Source organism: Papio anubis, chromosome 4 (assembly GCF_008728515.1).
Source record: "Papio anubis isolate 15944 chromosome 4, Panubis1.0, whole genome shotgun sequence".
Classification (NCBI taxonomy): Eukaryota; Metazoa; Chordata; class Mammalia; order Primates; family Cercopithecidae; genus Papio; species Papio anubis.
Genome location: NC_044979.1, coordinates 9087521 through 9106533, shown reverse-complemented (window position 1 = coordinate 9106533; position 19013 = coordinate 9087521). Strand labels below are relative to the sequence as shown.

The 19013-nt window shown below is 51.7% G+C and overlaps 1 protein-coding gene across 6 annotated transcripts in view; it reads right to left on the bottom strand.

The window, feature by feature from the left end:
• Positions 1-11061: 11061 nt before the first annotated feature.
• ZNF467 (zinc finger protein 467) overlaps positions 11062-19013 on the bottom strand; it is a 9736-nt gene continuing 1784 nt past the window's right edge. Inside the window, exons 1-5 of one of the 6 annotated variants that reach the window (XM_031665036.1) lie at positions 18470-18498; positions 17840-17914; positions 17280-17396; positions 15954-16064; positions 11239-13118 (exon numbers count right to left, since the gene is read on the bottom strand). In XM_031665036.1, the coding sequence (XP_031520896.1) occupies positions 11593-13118; positions 15954-16064; positions 17280-17396; positions 17840-17873 (1788 nt within the window). In that variant the 5' untranslated portion in view covers positions 17874-17914; positions 18470-18498 and the 3' untranslated portion in view covers positions 11239-11592. Of the gene's footprint in view, positions 13119-15953; positions 16132-17013; positions 17086-17279; positions 18529-19013 lie in introns of those variants that run through there. The other 5 variants (XM_009204160.4, XM_031665037.1, XM_031665035.1 and 2 more) reach the window with 5 other exon arrangements.

Sequence of the window (19013 nt, the reverse complement as noted above, 5' to 3'; positions counted from 1 at the left end):
AGAGGGGAGCCCTGGGTCTGGCTCCTGTAGAGCCTGAAATAGAATCCAATTTGCGATGCCCCTAATGATGTTATGTAATGACGTTGCATAAGCCCGTTACATAAATCAAAGTCCTGCTATTGACCAAGAATGTCCCCTGTCCTGAGGCTGACCTAATCCCACGCCTGAAGGCTCAGTCCTTTGTCGCAGTTGGATAAATCTGTTTCCTAAAGCCTCTGTCAAACCCTCCCGATCTCAATGTCTCTGTCTTTAGGGTTCCTGGGGCCTCCTTCTCCGTTGCTGCTTCTCCACTGTGTGAGGCCTCAGTGCGACACTCACTCAGTGCGACACTCACTCATCCTTTTCCCTAGGTGAGGGCTCCCAGGGGAGGACAGGATTCTGGTCCTTCCACCAGCGTGGAACTGTGGCTGTGCGCCCTCTTCTGGGGGTCTTACATACTCCCTCTGACTGTGAAATTCAAGACTTGTCTCTGGTTAAAAGACATTTCAAGGATCAATAAGTGAGTGAAGAGGTTTTCTTCCCTGTGGGGCATGGGTAGCCTCCCTAGGACCCTGGAGTTAACAACTACAAGAAGGTTCTTGAGTCCCAGGGACAGAAAAATTCTTTCACTACTGGAAACCAGCATGTTCCCCGAATGCACTCACCAACCTGTCTCGCTTCAGTCGGCCCATCTGTCTCCCTGAACATACCAGCAGAAGCCCTCCCACCCTCAACCCACCTCTCCAATCCCCACCCCGGCTTCCCTGGAAGCCCTCTCCCCAACACAGGCAACATCTTCCCCGGGAGGCTGTCTCCTTCCTTCATCTATGTCCCTCCACCAGTAAATCCTGGTGCGCACACCACCCACCCCCGACACATAAACACAATTTACAGAAACACCAAACAAAACAGTCATGTTTGATGGAAAAAGGCTGAGTTACCCCAGTTACTCCTAGGAGAGATTTTAGTCTCCTAAACATCAACTGTTTACTGTCATATCAAAGCTGTTTTACTATTATAGGAGTAGGAAAGATTTCCATTTAAAAATCACCTAACATGAAGCAAAATTTTTTATGTTTTATCTTTTTTTTTTTTTTTTTTTTTTGAGACAAACAAGGTCTTGCTCTGTCACCTGGGCTGGAGTGCAGTGACACAATCTTGGTTCACTGTAACCTTGAACTCCTGAGCTCAAGGGATCCTTCTACCGCAGTGTCCTGAGTAGCTAGGACCACAGGCCTGCTACCATGCCTGGGTAATTTAAAAATTTTTTTTGTAGAAATGAAGTCTCCCTGTGTTGCCCAGCCTGGCCTTGAACTCTTGGCCTCAAGTGATTCTCCCACTTTGGCTTCCCAAAGTGCTGGGATTCCAGGTGTGAGCCACAGTGCCCGGCCTGTTTTGGCTTTTTTGTATGACATGACACATCTCCAAAACATAGCACAGGGTGGATCCAAGAGCTCCTGGGGTGAGAGCTGCCCAGACCCACAGGTCCACTCTCATGGGCTCTGATTACAGCTGCACTGCCCCATTCCCTCCCAATACCAGGAGCCCTTATTTCAGCCTCTGCTCCCCCAACTGTGACACAGTATTTTACTCAAGATCTCTGTTATGAATTGAATTGTGTCCCCCAAGAAGTCCAAAAAGTTGTGTTGAAGTCCTAGCCCTGGCCGCAACCTATGAATATAGCCTCTTGAAAATAGGGTCTTTGCAGATATAATCAGGATGAGGTCATTAAGGTGGGCCATACTCCAATATGACTGTTGTCCTCAAAGGAAGAGAATGGACACAGACATGCCCAGAGTGGAGGAGACCCAGGAAGAAGATCATGGGAGGATGGAGGTAGAGATTGAAGTGATGTGTCTGTAAGTCAAGAAATGGCCAGGAGAGGCCTGGCGCGGTGGCTCAAGCCTGTAATCCCAGCACTTTGGGAGGCCGAGACGGGCGGATCACGAGGTCAGGAGATCGAGACCATCCTGGCTGACACGGTGAAACCCCGTCTCTACTAAAAAATACAAAAACTTAGCCGGGCGAAGTGGCGGGCGCCTGTAGTCCCAGCTACTCAGGAGGCTGAGGCAGGAGAATGGCGCAAAAACCCGGGAGGTGGAGCTTGCAGTGAGCTGAGATCCGGCCACTGTGCTCCAGCCTGGGCGACAGAGCAAGACTCCGTCTCAAAAAAAAAAAAAAAAAAAAAAAAAAAGAAATGGCCAGGAGAAAGGCCTGGAACAGAGCCTCCCCTTGAGCCTTCAGAGGGAGTGTAACACCTGATTTCACACTCACAGCCTCCAGACTGTGAAGAAGTAGGTTTCTGCTGTTTTGAGCTATGCAGTGTGTGGCACTTCGTAAAGGAGGCCTCAGGAAGCGAACACAGGGGCTTCGGTGAACACAGTGCCACATGGCACAGCTCTCCGTTTGTCTGCGTGCAGGGGATGGCAATGTCAGCAGGACAACTTTCAGGCAATTCTCAGAGACTGAGGCTTAGAGTTGGGCCCAGGCTGGCCAGTGTCATGGGAGTCTGTGAGGCCTTGACCCTCTTCCCAGGTTGCTATCTGCTTGCCCCATAAACACATCCTGAGACTTTGCTACCTTCCTTTCCCCTTTCCTTCCTTGTGTTTTCTCAGAGCTGTACCTGTCTGTACCGCCTGGTCTCCTTGGTACATCACCTGCTTGGACATCAGCCACCCTTTCTCAGTGCCTCGATTCAGGACACCATAATATATTTTTTCTATGAAAACGAAGCTTCATTCTGCCTGCCGATTCCTACCTATTTTAAATCACGGCTGACATTCATGCCTCAACAAAGATTCCCTTAGCTGTGGCTCCATGATTCACTATCAAGTCTGGAAAGGGAACATTTTCCAACAGATGGCCAAGCCCAACTTCCATGGCTTCATGCTTCTTCCCAGGTCTCTGCCACTCAGCACTGTCCTCTCCCAGGAGACAGATGTGTGTTAATGCCACCTGTGCGTGTAACAGGTTTCCTGGCTGGCTGGAAGCCTGGTCCCCAGTTGCTTACAGTCTTCACAAGTTAATTTGCCTCCTCAGAGACGCCCACCTGACCTCCAGGTGTGAGTCCCTGCTCCTTGCTCTTTGTTCCACAATCCTTTGCACATACTTCTTTTACTCACCAACCCACTAGGTCCAACCATGAGTCTGTGAGTGCCCTGAAGACCTTGAATATGTGCCCTGAAGACCCCTCTCTGCAAGGGGACCGTGGAGCTTGGTATTTAAAAGCCCAGGGCCTAGGGAAATGCAAATCAAAATCACTCTGAGATGCCACCTCAAAGCCATGAGGATGGCCACTATCAAAAACCAGAAAATAACAATTGTTGGCAAGGATGTAGCATCACTGGAAGCCTCATGCACGGCCGGTGAGAATGTGAAATGGTGCAGATGCTGTGGAAGACAGTATGACAGCTCCTCAAGAAATTAAAAATAGGATGACCATATGATCCAGCAATTCCATATGTGGGTATATACCCAAAAGAGCTGAAAGCAGGCACTCAAACAGATATATGTACACTCCTGCTCACAGCAGCATGATTCACAGTACCAAAAGGTGGAGGCAACCAATTGTTCATTGACAGATGATTGGATAAACAATGTAGTGTAGACATGCAATGGAATATTCAGCCTTAAGAATATTCTAAGACCTGCTACAGCATAGATGAACCTTGAGAACATTATGAACCTTGAGAACATTATGCTAAGTGAAATAAGCCAGTCACAAAAGACAAATGCTATGTTATTCCACTTACAGGAGGTCCCTAGAGTAGTCAGATTCATAGAGATAAAAAGTAGAATGGTGGTTGCCAGGGATTGGGAGATGGAAGAATAGGGTTTAATAGGCACAGAGTTTCAGCTTTGCAAGGTGTATTAGTCAAGATTCTCTAGAGAAAGACAACCATGGGGTGTGTGTATATGTACATAGAAAGAGATTTGTTTTAAGGAATGGGTTCATGTGATTACAGGGGCTGGCAAGTCCAAAACCTGTAGGGTGGCTTGGCTGGCTGGAGACCCAGGGAAGAGCCAATGCTTCTGCTGGCTGAATTCCCTCTTCCTTGGGGGAGGTCAGTCTTCTGTTCAATTGATTGGGTGAGGCCTACCCACATTATGGAGGGTAATCTGTTTACTCCAAGTCCACCAATTTAAATGCTAATATCATCCACAAACACCCTCATATAAACATATAAAGATAATGTTTGATCACATATCTGGGCACCATGGTCTAGCCAAGTTGACACAGAAAATTAACCATCACACAAGATGAAAAGAGTTCTGGAGATGGATGGTGGTGATGGTCACATAACGTGAATGTACTATATGCCACTAAACTGCAAACTTAAAGATGGTAAAGATGTTACATTTTATGTTATGTGTATTTTGCCACAATTTAAAATAATGTAATTTTTTAAAAAGCAGAAGCTCTAGAGTCAGACCACCAGGTTGCTTTCTTTCGTTACGTACGGTCTCGTGTCTGTGCACAGGTCATGGAGACCCTCTGAGCTTCCTTCACCTCCTCAGAATAACTGGACCGGGGATGGGCATGGTGGCTCATGCCTGTAATCCAAGCACTGTGGGAGGCAGGCAGATCCACTTGAGGCCAGGAGTTCAAGACCAGCTTGGCCAACATGGCGAAACCCCGTCTCTACTAAAATACAGAAAAATTAGCTGGACATGGTGGCATGTGCCTGTAGTCCCAGCTTCTCCAGAGGCTGAGGCATGACAGTTCCTTGAATGCAGGAGGCAGAGGTTGCAGTGAGCCGAGATCATGCCACTGCACTCCAGCCTGGGCAACAGAGCAAGACATCTAAAAAAATAATAATAATAATTGTATCAGTGACAATGATGTCCTATAATAGGGAGGTGGTCAAAATAAACAAAGCAACACTTGTAAATCCTTAATTTGTATAGTATCTAGCACAAAGTAGGTGTTTGATATATTTTAGATGATGATGATGATGATTATTATTATTATTTGAGGCAGAGTCTCCCTCTGTTGCCCAGGTTGGAGTGCAGTGGCTCAATCTTGACTCACTGCAACCTTTGCCTCCCAGGTTCAAGCGATTTTCATACCTCAGCCACCCGAGTAGCTGGGATTACAGGCATGTGCCACCATGCTCAGCTAATTTTTTTGTATTTTTAGTAGAGACAGAGGTTCGCCATGTTGGCCAGGCTGGTCTCAAACTCCTGACCTCAAGTGATCCGCCCGTCTCATCCTCCCAAAGTGCTGGGATTACAGCCGTGAGCCACCGCGCCTGGCCTAGTTTATTAGTATTATTATTCCCAGCATCTAACAATGCCAGACACAGAGCAGGTACTCAGTGCATGTTTTTTGTTTTGTTTTGCTTTGTTTTTGAGACCAAGTCTCACTCTTGTCGCCCAGGCTGGAGTGCAATGGTGCGATCTTGGCTCACTGCAACCTCTACCTCCCAGGTTCAAGCGATTCTCCTGCCTCAGCCTCCTGAGTAGCTGGGATTACAGGCGCCTGCCACCATGCCTGGCTAATTTGTGTATTTTTAGTAGAGACGGGGTTTTACCATGTTGGCCAGGCTGGTCTCGAACTCCTGACCTCAGGCGATCTGCCCGCTTCGGCCTTCCAAAGTGCTGGGATTACAGGTGTGAATCACCGCGCCTGGCCCCAGTGCATGTTTGTTGAATAAGTGACTGAATAAATGACCTTGTTCAAATGACTTAATTGCTCTGTGCCTTAGTTTCCTCATCTAAAAAAACTTAGGGATAATAATGATAACCATGAAGATTGGGGAAATATATATGACATGTATATATATGTGTGTGTGTGTGTGCGTGTGTGTGTGTGTGTGTGTGTGAAGAACTCAGGTTGGAAAGCCTGATACAGCAAGTATTAGACAAATATTGGCTACCATTATTATCAGTGGTAATAATGGCAAACACTTTTCCTATTGCCTGGCCCTTTCTTTGGAGCACTGACTGGCAGAGATGTCACGCAGCTGTGGCTCTGTGAAGGGCTATGGAAGAAGAAAGAGTTCTATTCATCCAGTGCCTCAATGGCACAGGAATTAGAGTAGGGGACAGGGCAGAGGTGGATTTTCCCTGCACTGACATTAAGGAAGATGACCCCTTCTCACCACTAACTTAGTATTGCAAATAGCTGACCTCCTGCGACCAGCATAGTTGAGCACTTAGTTGCACTTTTGTCTTGCATTGTCTTGCATGGATCTCTTGTTCCTCCACCTCCTCTTTGTCTGTTCCAGTCCCAGCTCCAGTCAAAACTCAACCAGGACCCTCCTCCCTCAGAAACCCCCTGACTGCTCCAGCCCACGCCCTCTCATGAAGAATAGGATACTATACCTGGGTTGAGTTTTAGGCGTGTCATGAAACTCCAGCATTCTCTTCCAGCTACGGGTTAGGTTTGCGGGTCAGGAACCATGCATGATATTTACTTCTCGTGAGTCTCCCAAAGCTCCCAGCTCCCAGGACCTTGAGTGATCCTTAAACTTGCCTTACATCTGAACTATCAACTATTCCGACCATGTCTGCACAAGCCTGGGTAGATTTTAAAGCTCAGCCAATGTTTATGGGGGATTAAAATGCCGGACTCACCCTGGATGCCTGAGGCAGTCAAGCCTGGGGAACATCTCCAGATCTCTCTACTAGCAGCCCTTGTTGTCCAACCCTGCAGATGGAGAGGGAGAAGATACAGGAGGCCGGGCTGCACAAAAGATTCTCGTGTCTTACTCTAGTCCTGTGGTAGGCAGGCTTCGCTAAAGCCTGAATGAAGTATAAATGGCTTTAGTATCCTCACTTCACTTTGCTCTGACTCCACCCTGCCAAACCCAGTCTTGATGATTAATTTCATTTCCCCAGCATGGACAAGAGGAACAGTCCAGGCACCTGAGAATCTTCCAATATAAAGCAATACACTGGCTGTGTGGCACATTGGCTGTTTACTGACCATTTCCCCTGCTCCTCAAATTGAAAAGGCAGCAGCAACTTGGGAACTAAGCGCTTGGATGCACTGGGTACTTGTTAGTTGGTGCTCATGCTGTAAGGAGCTGAGTCTTGGGGTTAGGCTTGAAATCCTAAGGAGATGAGAAACCCTGCCCTCTAACCACTGTTCTGCTCTTCTCTTGGGCACCTAACCTCTCCTGTGGGAGGGCGGTCCTGTTCTTTGCCTTTCTCCACCTCCTCCCAGCAAGATTGTCATCAGAATGACTGTGGACTGGGTTCCATTTAAGATTCCCCAGGTCAGCTGGGCGTGGTGGCTCACACCTATAATCCCAACATTTTGGGAGGCCGAGGCGGGTGGATCATGAGGTCAGGAGTTTGAGGCCAGCCTGACCAACATGGTGAAATCCTGTCTCTACTAAAAATACAAAATTTAGCCAGGTGTGGTGGTGTGCGCCTGTAATCCCAGCTATTTGGGAGGCTGAGGCAGGAGAATCACTTGAACCCGGGAGGCAGAAGTGGCAGTGAGCAGAGATCGTGCCACTCCAGCTTGGGTGACAGAGTGAGACTCCGTCTCAAAAAAAAAAAAGAAAAGAAAAAAAAACAAACCAAACCAAACCAAACCAAACAAAAAACATTCTCCCGGTCTCAGGTATCTATCAGCTGGAGGTTCTAAGACTGGGATAGATTAGCAGTGGAGGGAGGAGATAGGAACCCACTGAAAGGACTGAGAGGAAGATGAAGCGTTAACTGGACACAAGCGTGTAAAGATCATCTGAGTCAACAGCTGCCGAAAATTCTGGAATGAGATAGTTTGAGCTCAAAAGCTCAAACTTTTGAGATGGGGTGGAGGTAGGGTGAGAACTGAGGGCTCTGATAAAGGGTAAGCCATGAAAAAGAGAGGCATCGCTAGGTTGATGCCTGGTGGGGTTAAGGGCTCCACGGTGTTTCTTCTCTCTATTAACCATCACAATCCAGGGAACTTGGATATTATCATTCTTGTGACAAGTGAATATGTCCCATCTCCCTCACAAACAAGAATTCGGGTCTGTGACATGGAACAGAAATCTCCAATGTGTTGGGAATTCCAAGGATATGGAGGTCACTCTCTCAGCTATCAGGACCACCAGGTGTGGGGCTGGGGCAGCCCCAGCCATCGCCACAGGCCTTGAGTGGGCTCCCCAGTGACCCTAACATTATCCTTACCTAAATGCCATCCCAATAAAAAGACTGGGAACAGTTTCTGTTTGGGATGATGAAAAAGTCCTGGATATAGACAGTGGTGATGGTGACGCAATATTGTGAGGGTGCTTAAGCCACTGAACTGTACACTTAAACATGGTTAAAAGAGTAAATTTCATGTTGTTTATGTTTTTTATTTATGTTTTACCACAATAAAAAAAATTTTTAAAGATTGGGAAGCACAGGCTCCATGGAGATTAGAGAAGGAGGAGGGGCCGCTGACTAGGGGTAGATAAGAGTTGGGAGGACAGAGAATCTAGGAAGAAATATGTTGTAAGAAGGGGAGGTTGAAGCCTTCTCTCTCCTCCTCCCCCAGCCATCCAAGAATCCTGTCCATGCAGCTCCATGTTCAGCCCCACCTCCTCTCCAGAGCTTTCTCTGTCCCCTCAGGTCTTTAGAGCCCGCAGAATGCCACCTAGCACTTAGATTCTCTGCTTCATGAACATTGATGTCTCATCTCCAGTCAGACTGCAGGTTCCTTACGGACAGGTGGCATGTGCTTGACATCTCTGTGCTATTCACAGGGACTGGCACATTCTGGGCACATACTAGGTACTCAATACCCATTATACAGTAAGTCTCTTTTTTTGAACAGGATTGGGGAGAAGTAAGTAAATTTTAGCTAACTAATAAAACCTTTCTCTTCTAGATATAGAACTAGTAAATGAGTGCTTTACTTCTCTGAGCATTTTCACATACCAGGATGTGGTCCTAAAGTCAAAAGTCTGGTGCCTTATCAAGGTAGTTATACCTGGGGTAGCTCAGACCTGCGGTGACATAGGGGTGGTGATGGTAGATGTTGATTTTAGTGAGGCCATCACTTTCTGAGTCTAGAACTCTTCCTTGGGAAGAGCCTTTAGAAACCTCAGTCTTCCATCACAGTCACGGTGCATTTGTTGAGCAGACGTCTTCTGAGTTGGCTACTGCCAGACTGGATGCTAAACAAATTTTGACTATTTGCAAACAAGCTAAAAAATAAGGACAAAGATATTCATGCCTTGTAGAGAATCTTTAAAATAATGTGAAATCCTGAAAATGTCTGGCACATGGTAGGCCTCACCAAATATGCTGTAAGATCTAAAAGCTGTTCTTACACGAGAATTCCAGAATGTTTCAAGAAAGGAAAACATTGGTCTAACCAACACAAACATTGTTTTTATGTGTTTGATTTTAAAAGTCTGTGAAATGACTTTTTTTTAGCTGGAATCACAAGCTCTGTGCCTAAGAGGCCGGGTAGGGAACCTCAGAGAAGCCCAGTTGGGCTTTAGGATGAGGGGGAGTGCCGAGGACTCTGATCCCTTAGTCCAAAGAGGCCAACTTCCACTCAGCTCCAGCCACCAGTTGCTAAACCTTTTGCTTTTTTCACAACAGAAGCTGGAAGTCCAGATTTTTACGTGACATTTCAAGATATTTAAAATAACTTGGAGTCACCGACTCATTGTGGCCATGAAACTCACAAACACATTTGCATTCATGCCTCCCCTGACAGGCTTCCCAGCCAGCGCCCCTCCCTCACTTGCGTCCAGGTCTCATTGTCTCCTACCTTCTCTGGGATTTTGCTTTTGTAGTTCACCATTGTGATCTGATTTCTGACCCAGCTGCTCCTGATGCTGCTCTCACCAAGATCTGGATTTGCCTTGCAGCGAAATCCAAAGGGTTTGGAAGTCCTTTGCCTAGGTGACCTCTCTCTAGCCTCCAGTGGCCTCCTCCTCTCTGAAGCATGTCTTTCCTCAGCTCCTCTGTCACCTCCACCTGGGGCTTTCCTGTCCAGTTCTTGCACCTCCACTCTCCAATCTTGTTTACAGGCCTCTCTCAGTGCCATCCCCTAATGTTGGTGTCCCAGAGGCTTCTGTCCCAGGCCCCCAATTTCTCACTCCACACTCAGTTCTTTGGGAAGATCACCCACTCCCCCATAGCTCCAGAAGCACATGTGGAAAATTCTCAGCTCTATGTCTGCATCCCGGCCCTCTTCTTAGCTCTCCACCCACACAGCCTCCTTCCTGCTGGGCAGGCACTGCTCGCAACTCAGCAGATGCAGGACTGCTCCCCCAGCACGAACTGTCCCTAACACCGCGTCTCCCTTCTGGGAGTATGCCACTGTCATCCAGTCAGTGGCAAGCAGAAATCGGGCCAAGCTCATTGATTCCCCCACCCACACCAGTCAACAGGTCCTGTGTCCTCTGCCTATTAAGTGTCTCTTGAATCCATCACTTCTCTGTTTCCTCTGACACAACTATGGTCCCAGGTCACCACCACCTGTCACCAGGACAACTGATGCCCAGGCCTCCAGTCTCGCTCCTGAGTTGTCTTGCCAAACATCCTTCCAAAATGCAGGACTGTAAGCGTGGCCCTGTTCCTGCCCTGTCTAACCTTGCCATGGTTCCCCCTCTCTTGGACACAGTCTAAACTCCTTCACAGGTGTGAAAGGCCCTTCCATCTCTCAGGCCACTGCTCTGCCTCTCATCCCGCTCACTGGGAAATGAATAATGCTGCGCTCCAAGTCCGACGAGAGGCAGAGGAGGGTCAAACCCAAGACTACTCACTGCAAGCCCCATAGGCTCCCCATTATCCTGCCCTCCCCCCTCATGGCCAGGCAGCCCTAGCTCTCCTACCTGCCTAGGCTGAAGAAGGGCAATACAGAGACTTCTGGACCCAGCAGCCTCAATAAAGGACTTGTTGCAAGTGCGATGTGAAAGCAACCTTCATCTGCAGTGGATGTGCCACCTCCTTCCTCAGGCCACCCAGCTCCGAATCCCCCGGGAGAGCTGCAGAGACCGCACAGAGCTCCCAAGCCCACGCCAAAGGACGGCCTGCCTCCTTCAGCTCCAGTCTGTGACACGTGGCGTGAGTGAAATGCACCCTAATGTTCCTTCCTTATACTTCCGAGCTAGAAGCAGGAGCCAGGGTGGTGGTTTGGTGAATAAATATATTACATTTTGATTTGGGAGAACCAATTAACAGCAGCTAGCTAAATGTAACTCACCCAGGACAGAAGGGCAAGTGGAGAGGGGTGGTCTGCGCGTGGATGGAGTTGGGACAGTGGCTAAGGAGAGTCAGGGTTCCCTCCCCCAACTCATTTAACAGCTCCAGAACTTTCTGATTTTAATTTTAATGAAACTTTAAGTACTTAAATAATCACTCTTTTCCCGCCCTGGTTGAGGCCGCGCTGGGTCCAGGAAATATCTGCTTTCCAGCGGGGCACCTGGGTGGGAGCCTTCCAAGAACTTCAGCCTCAACTGTTCCCAGCAAGGGTTCGCTCGCATTTCTGTCCTAGGAGGTCCAAGCTGGGTATCCTGTGCGGACGCAGACACTGCGGGAAGGAAACAGGAGTCCCGCGGAGGCCAAATCTTCGGACAGCTGCCCAGGCCACCGTGCTCACCCCAGGCGGTCTCATGGCACGGGCCTCTCGAAACTGTAGGCAAGAAAGGGTCCTGGTGAGAACTAGGCTCAGAAAAAGAGCGGGGGCGGCGCCACCTCTGGGGGAGGGGACCAGGCTGGGGCCGCGAGGGCGGCGTCCGGGGCCGCATGGGCGGCTTCGCCGTGAATGAGCTGGTGCCGCACCAGGTGGGTCTTGCGACTGAAGCTCTTTCCGCACTGTGGGCAGGAGAAGGGGCGGGAGCCTGTGTGGATCGCCTGGTGGCGGACTAGGTTGGTTTTGGAGCTGAAGCTGCGGGCGCAGACGGCGCAGGCGTGGGGGCGGCTGCCCGTGTGCACCGCCTGGTGGCGGCCCAGGTGCGACTTGCGGCTGAAGCGGCGGCCGCACTGAGCGCAGGCGAAAGGCCTGGCGCCGCTGTGGGCCCTGGAGTGGGCGACCAGATTGGGCCGCGAGCCGAAGCGGCGGTCACATTGCGTGCAGGCGAAGGGCCGTTCGCCCGTGTGCACGCGCCGGTGCCGCGCCAGGTGCTGCCCATGGGCGAAGCCGCGCCCGCAGTCCGGGCAGAAAAAGGACCGCTCGCCCAAGGGGGCGCGCTGGGGCGCCACAGGATCGGATCCTGGGCCGCAGCCCGGTCCGCCAGGCGCGCTGGCCAGGGGCTCGGCGGCGGGGGGATCCACGGTGGCGCCCAGTGCGCACTCGTTGCACCCATAGGGGCGACCCTCGCTGCGGTGCAGACACTGGTGCGTGGCGAGGTTCTTTTTCCAGCCGAAGCTCAAGCCGCAGTCGGAGCAGGCGAAAGGCTTTAGCCCGGGAGGGGATGGGGTGGGGGACGGGGCAGTGGAATGAGGAGAAGCGGACGCGTTGGGAGAGGGCCTGGCCGGGCCAGCCGCCTCGTGCACCCTTTGGTGCCGCACCAAGTGCTGCTTATGCGTGAAGCTGCGTGCGCACTGCGCGCACTGGTAGGGTCTCTCGCCAGTGTGGATGCGCTGGTGCCGAATCAAGTGCGTCTTCTTGCGAAAGCGCTTCTCGCATTCTGTGCAGGGGAAGGGCCGCTCGCCAGTGTGGGTCTTCTGGTGCGAGCCCAGGTGGATCTTCTGGCTGAAGCGCTTGCCGCACTCCGCGCACGGGTAGGGCCGCTCGCCCGTGTGCGTGCGCAGGTGGCGGGTCAGGTGGGCCTTCTTGCTGAAGCGCTTGTCGCACTCGGAGCACGGGAAAGGCCGCTCCCCGCGGTGGCTGCGCTGATGCAGCAGCATGTGGGCGCGCTGCGTGAAGCTGCGGCCGCAGTCCGGGCAGGCGCAGGGACCCTCGCCCCGGTGCAGCCGCTGGTGCAGTCGCAACGTCAGCTGATCCCGGAAGCGCCGCTCACACTCCCCACAGCCGTAGGGCTTCTCGGGCATCGGAGCCCACCCGGACAGCGCGAGCCCACTCAGTGCCCCCGGGGCCCCTGGCTCCAGTTTGTAAGCGGCAGCCAGATGCCCCAGGTCAGGCGCAGGAAAGGGGCTGGGAAGTAACGATAGATGCTGGGGCCATTCGACCTCCTCTTCTGCCTCCTGATCCTCATCCTCCACCTTCACCTTCCGAATCATCCACTCGTCTCCTGAAAGGTCAAAACAAGAATTGTCTATTGAGCTCCACGTGCGGCCACGTTTAGTTAACCACAGGATCTCCACTTGCTGGAGCCCTGCGGTCTGGCTCTGCTCTCCACTCTACCTAACGGTTCCTGAGAGTGACCAAATCCGCAGCTTTTCTCAGGCCTCCTGCACTCTCGGAAGCCTGTGATGCGTGTGAACACCACACCCCTCCCGGGGGCTTCTTCCCCGGCCTGGATGTGCCCAGGAGCCCTCCGGCACCCCTGAAGAGGAAGGTTGCCCAAGCTTCAGTCCTGCTTTGCTCCAGGTTCACATCCCTTTGGTGGCTGGCCCAGATCTTCCTGCTCCAGCAGTGCCTTTCTGGGACCTCAGTCTCCATCTCCGGTCCAGCAGCTCTCCTTGGTACTGCAAACTGGCCGCGGCTCAGCAGCTTTCTCACCACACACCTGACCTTCCCAAACTGAGCCCTGGCTGACTTTAACCTTAGGACTAGAGCCTCCTTCCCTGGTGGCCTTGAAAACTTGATCTTTGACATCTCACCTGGGGTGATTCTCTTGCTCTCTAACCCCCACCCCCAGCCCACCTTACCTCTAGTGGCCAAGGAACCAGGGTGCCCTCGTACTCCTGCTACTCCCTTCTTTCCTGCTGGACAGCTGGAGGGGAAATCAGCATTTAGGAAGACCAGGATGGAGTTTACAGGGTCTGGGGAACTAGTGAACACTGGCTCTGGAGAAGCAAGGAGGGCCCTCTGGGGGAGCCTCAGCCTAAGGGCAGGTTGCAGGGGATTCCACTGGAGTGTTGCCCCTCTCCGGTGCTGCAGTGGTCCAGCCAAGAGGAAGGAGCCCGGGGTCCAGACGAGAGGGTCCAATTTAGGTTCTCCTCTGTCACTAACTAGGAGTGTGACTTTGGTTCAGTCACTTAACCTCTTTGAGTTATGTTTCTTAGTCCGCTAAGAAAGTTTTCCCTTTGTCTAAGAGTTGGAGTAGTTTAAAGCTCTTACGCCTGTTTTGCATCATCAGCTCCTGGGGAACTTTGAGAAAATGCACAAATGGGGGCAAGGCCCACGAATGTGTTCCATCTTTAAAGCTCCCAAAGTGACTCTCATTTGTGAATCACTGAATCAGATAATTTGAGTTCCTGTCTGGCCTGAGCCTTGATTCTATCACACATGGACTTCCACAATCAGAGGTACTCCCAGTTTCTTCTATCAGTTCATTGACTCCACACTCCTGTCTACTTATCATACTGTGATACTGCTTTCACCTTCATTGTGGCACTCTTCACTTTTCTACTCAAGAACCATCAATAGCTCCTATTTATTTTTAATTGAGTCAGGGTCTTGCTCTGTCTCTCAGGCTGGAGTGCAATGGGATGATAATGTCTCACTGCAGCCTCAAACTCCTGGGCTCAAGTGATCCTCTTACCTCAGCCCCTCAAGCAGCTGTGACTACAGGTGTGCATCACCATGCCCAGCTGATATTTCTTATTTTTTCAGAGATGGAGTCTCACTGTGTTGCCCAGGCTGGTCTTGAAATCCTAGCCTCAAGCAATTCTCCCACCCCAGCTTCCTGAGTCGCTGGGATTACAGGCATGAGCCACAGTGCCCAGCCCAGCACCCTATTATTTGAAGATAAAACAGGTTCCAGCTGTATCTGAGGCTCACCCCACCCAAGTCCAACTTTCTTTCTCCCAGGCATGGACCTTCCACTTCAGTCAAGCTGCTCTCTTCCCCTTTCCTGCTTCAAGATCTTCTCACCCTAGAACGTCTTCCCATCCTCCACCCCAACCCTTTCAGAACTGAAGTTTACACCTTTCTCAAAATGCAGCACAAATTAATGTTTTTTTTGACAAATTCCCAATGCATGTGGATCTTTTAGCATAAACTCCTATAGCACTTACTGTTAACACTTTTGTACTTATTTGTGACTTGCCTTTATACTATTCTTTTAATTCTTTGTTCTGGCTCATATTAAGGTCATTTCAACCAGATTTTATCTTCTGGGGTGCAGACATTTTGTGTTCCATTTCTTTTGTGTCTAGTAAGAAAGGTGTTTTTATGTGTCTGATAAAAATGGGGACTGCTGCCGCTTATTGAGGACCAACTGTAGATGAGGTGGTGTAAACACACTGTCACAAACCTTCACAAACCAAAGCTCCTGGAGTCAAGGTGGCCTATCCAAGGACACTCAGCTAGTAAATGCAGAGCAAAGATTCAAACCAGGCCCAGGTAACTCTACGGTTCATCTCTTTCCCCTATACTTAACACAGCCTGTATGTAGTAGGTGCTCAATAAATCCTTGCAGAATAAATGATATTCCTCAGGCAAAAGGTAATAAGGATGGTGGTAGTGGAAGGAAGTAATGGTGGGATTGTTGAGAGAGAATGAGCAGTTTGATCACCCTGGGTGTGAGGAGATGAGTTGAATACAGCAGATGTGGAGCATCTGGGTACCCTCACGATCAGAGGAAGCTGGGGAAGGCGGCACGTCAGGGGAGAGGCAGTGAAAAGGTTGATCAAAGCCATGTATCTTCATGGCAACTGTAATTAGACATAGACTGGGGGAAATAAAGAGGGGGAGGCAGGATTTCTAGAAGGCATTTGAGGGGAGGCTGTGTTTCTCTTTGGTGACCAGCCTGTCTGACTCCTGCCATCTACAGATGTGAAATTCCGTTTCAGCACCGAAGCTCCACAGCAGAAAGGTGCTGGACTCAACTTGGGTTGGAAGGGCCTGGACTGCCTGTCTTCGGGGATTACCTGCCTCATGAGATAGCAGCTCCAGAGCTTGCTGGGCCCCGTTCCCTTGGCCTGAGCCCATGGTGGGATGAAGTGACAGGAAGACTCACCTGGGCAGGCGCCCACAGGCTGAGCCTTCTGTGCTGTGCACGCCTGGCCTCTGCAGGGAGCCTCGGCTTGTTCTGTGCGGGCACCTTCCTCCGGTGTGGGGGCCTTGTGCCCTGGCAGAGAATAGGATACCTCAAGGACTCTGGAGACATCACAGATGGCCAAAGGGCCCCACTGGTGCTGGGAAGAAGGAACATTTGAAACCCTGGCTCCAGCAGGGCCCACAGGGTTCCTCCCACATCCTACCAGAATTCAGGGGCTGAGTTCCTGGCTTCCCAGGGGCTGCCTCAGACTCCTTCAAGCAGGGCAGCTGCTAAGGGTATGTATGAGATGGACCACAAGGTCACAAGAGCCACCACTGTGAGAAGCTTCTGGAATACGTGTATGTAAGACAGTGGAAGCAAGGAAGGCCCCTAGGAGAAGGGCTGGGGCTTTCCCAGCCCCCACATGGACCCTGGTTCCAAGCAAATCGCTGGGGAGAACCAGGATGTCAAAGGTCAGGCACATTCCTGCCTTAGTGCTCTGTTCTGGCTGTACTCCTGCCTGAAGCACTTTTCCCCAATCTGCTGAGCTGTCTCCTTCACCTCTTTTATTTTTCAAGAGAAAGGTCCTCTCTGTCACCCAGGCTGGAGTGCAGTGGCATGATCATACCTCACTGCAGCCTGGGCTTCAAGGGATCCTACTGCCCCAGCCTCCCAAGTAGCTGGGAACACAGGCATGAGCCACCACATCCGGCTAATTTTTATTTTTTTTGTGGAGACAGGGTCTCGCCATGTTGCCCAGGCTAGTCTCGAACTAGGCTCAAGCAATCCTTCCACCTTGGCCTCCCAAAGGGCTGAGAATACAGGCATGAGCCACCATGCCCGGCTTCCCCCAGCTCCTTCAAATCCTACACAAATCTTACCTTCCCAAAGAAACCCAGTCTCGCCACCCTATTTAATCCTATAACATGCCCCACCCACCCTCACTGGCAGCAGTCTCGGCCCCCACCCACTTCACCAGACATTATCCTCTCTCCCAGAGCTCTTATCATCTTTGAACGTAGTTTATAAATTTCCTTACTTATTGTTTGCTGACTCGCTGCACTCATTAGGATTAAGTTCTTGCAGGTAGGGATCTTTGGCTATTTGGTCACTGAAGTATTCCAAATGTTTAGAATAGCATCCCGCACATAGTAGGTGCTCAATAAATATTTGATGAAGGGAAGGAAGGAAGGGAGGGTGGGAGGGAGGGAGGAAGGAGGGAGGGAAGAAGGGACGAAGGTAGGGAGGGCAGGAGGAAAGCAGGCAGACTCCTCCCTGAGCCTCTCCATGGTTCCTGTTACCTACCTGAGCACACCCCTAGTGCTCTCTCTTCCCTAGAAGAGGACATCTGCTCCTGGACATTATGGGATCCTTCCCTGGGCTCACTTTGGGGGACCATCTCTGGCTGTCCCACAGAGAATCCTGTTACAGGCAGAAGGGTGGGTCCAAGTAAAGCATCCAGTACAGAACAAGTAATCAGAGGCGGGGGTTCTTCCCCTTCCCAGCCTGTCCAAGAGACTTTTCCCAACCTGCTCAGGAAGGACAGGGTCTCTCACCAGCATGGACATGGACAGGTATCAACCTCAGTCCCTTTGAGTTGAGTCAAAAAGGACAGAAGGAAGAGATAGCATAGATGTAAATATGACTGTGCTCTGTGAGTGCTCAAGTGTGCATACGGTTTGGAGCGCAGCCTCTACTATGGTCCAGGCATTCAGACACCCCACGCTACAGAAAAGCAGGTTGCCCTACAGGCCCCTGGGGCCTCAGGGTTGCAGCCTCCTGAGGGTGGCTCTGCTGTCTGAGTTGTAGATGCTCCTGAATCCTCCTAAACTTTTCCCCAAGTCCCTTCATTTCTGCCAGCTCACCCAGGGAGCTGAGGGCCTCCAAGGTCTCTCTCATGGTAACCCAGAGTAGCTCCTCCTGGGGATCGGCCACAGACCCTATGGAGAAAAGACAGCCTTGTTCAGATTTTTCCCATGCCAGCTTCCACCTGGGCCCTGGCTCTGCCCAACCTCTCCCTATGGGCTCTTCCAGGAGCTCCAAAGGTAGCATCTCCAGGTACTGGGGGGTGTTAGGGAAACTGGATTTCAGAAAGCCAAGAGATCTTTGAAGGTGGCCCAAGAAGGCCTTGAAACCATTTCTGTCAGCTCTGGAAACCAGCCACGCCACCCCCTCACCTGGCAGGTCTCTCACCGCCAGCCCTGGCCCATCAGCACCGCAACTCCACGCCCCAGTGTCCTTGCCTGGGGAAGTGCAGTAAAGATTCGATTCTCTGGAGAGAGGCTTGAGGGTGGGAGCCCAGGGTGGGGGGTGGGAAACTGCATCTCCTAGGCCCTCCAGCTGTCACTGCCCGAGCTGGTGAAATAGGAGCCAGCCCTGGGACGGGAGCGAGTGTCACTTTAGGGGTGCTGCTTGGGGAGGTCCTCGAGAGGGTCCTCTTATAGGTAGAAAATGACTGCCTCTCCCTAAACCCCTACCAGAAAACCACCTCTCACCCGCGCGGGGCTGCTGCCCAAGGCCCGGACACCGCCCCTGCTGCCCCTTCCCTGCTCCGCCTCCCGCGGCTCCCCCGCCCTTCCCCCAGCAGACTCCCCTCCCCCATCTCCCCGGCAGCCTTCCCTCTGCCCCGCCCCTCCCGCTCCCCCTGCCTTCCGCCCTCTCTCCCGGCGAATCGGGCCGGCGCCCCGGCTCCGCCTCCGGCCCCGCCCCTCAGGCTCCGCCCGCCCGCGCCCGGCAGGGCCAACCCCTCGAGGCCCCCTCGGGGTCGGCCCTCCACTGCCACCGCCTCCCCTGACCCTCCGCTCTAGGCTGCCTCGGCGGCAGCGCTCCCCTCCCCCTCCCAGACTCCGGGCTGCCTTTCCCTGCCCTCCCGGTTCTCCCCCGCTCCATCTCCCTCCCTGGCTGCACACCCTCTCCCTTCCTTTCCCCCTCCTCTTTTCCTTCCTCCCCAACACCCGCCCTCCTCCTCTCAGCTCTTTTCCCCAACCCCGTTCTCTCCTCCCCTCCCTCCTCTCCTCCCCCACCGCGGTTTCCCTTCCT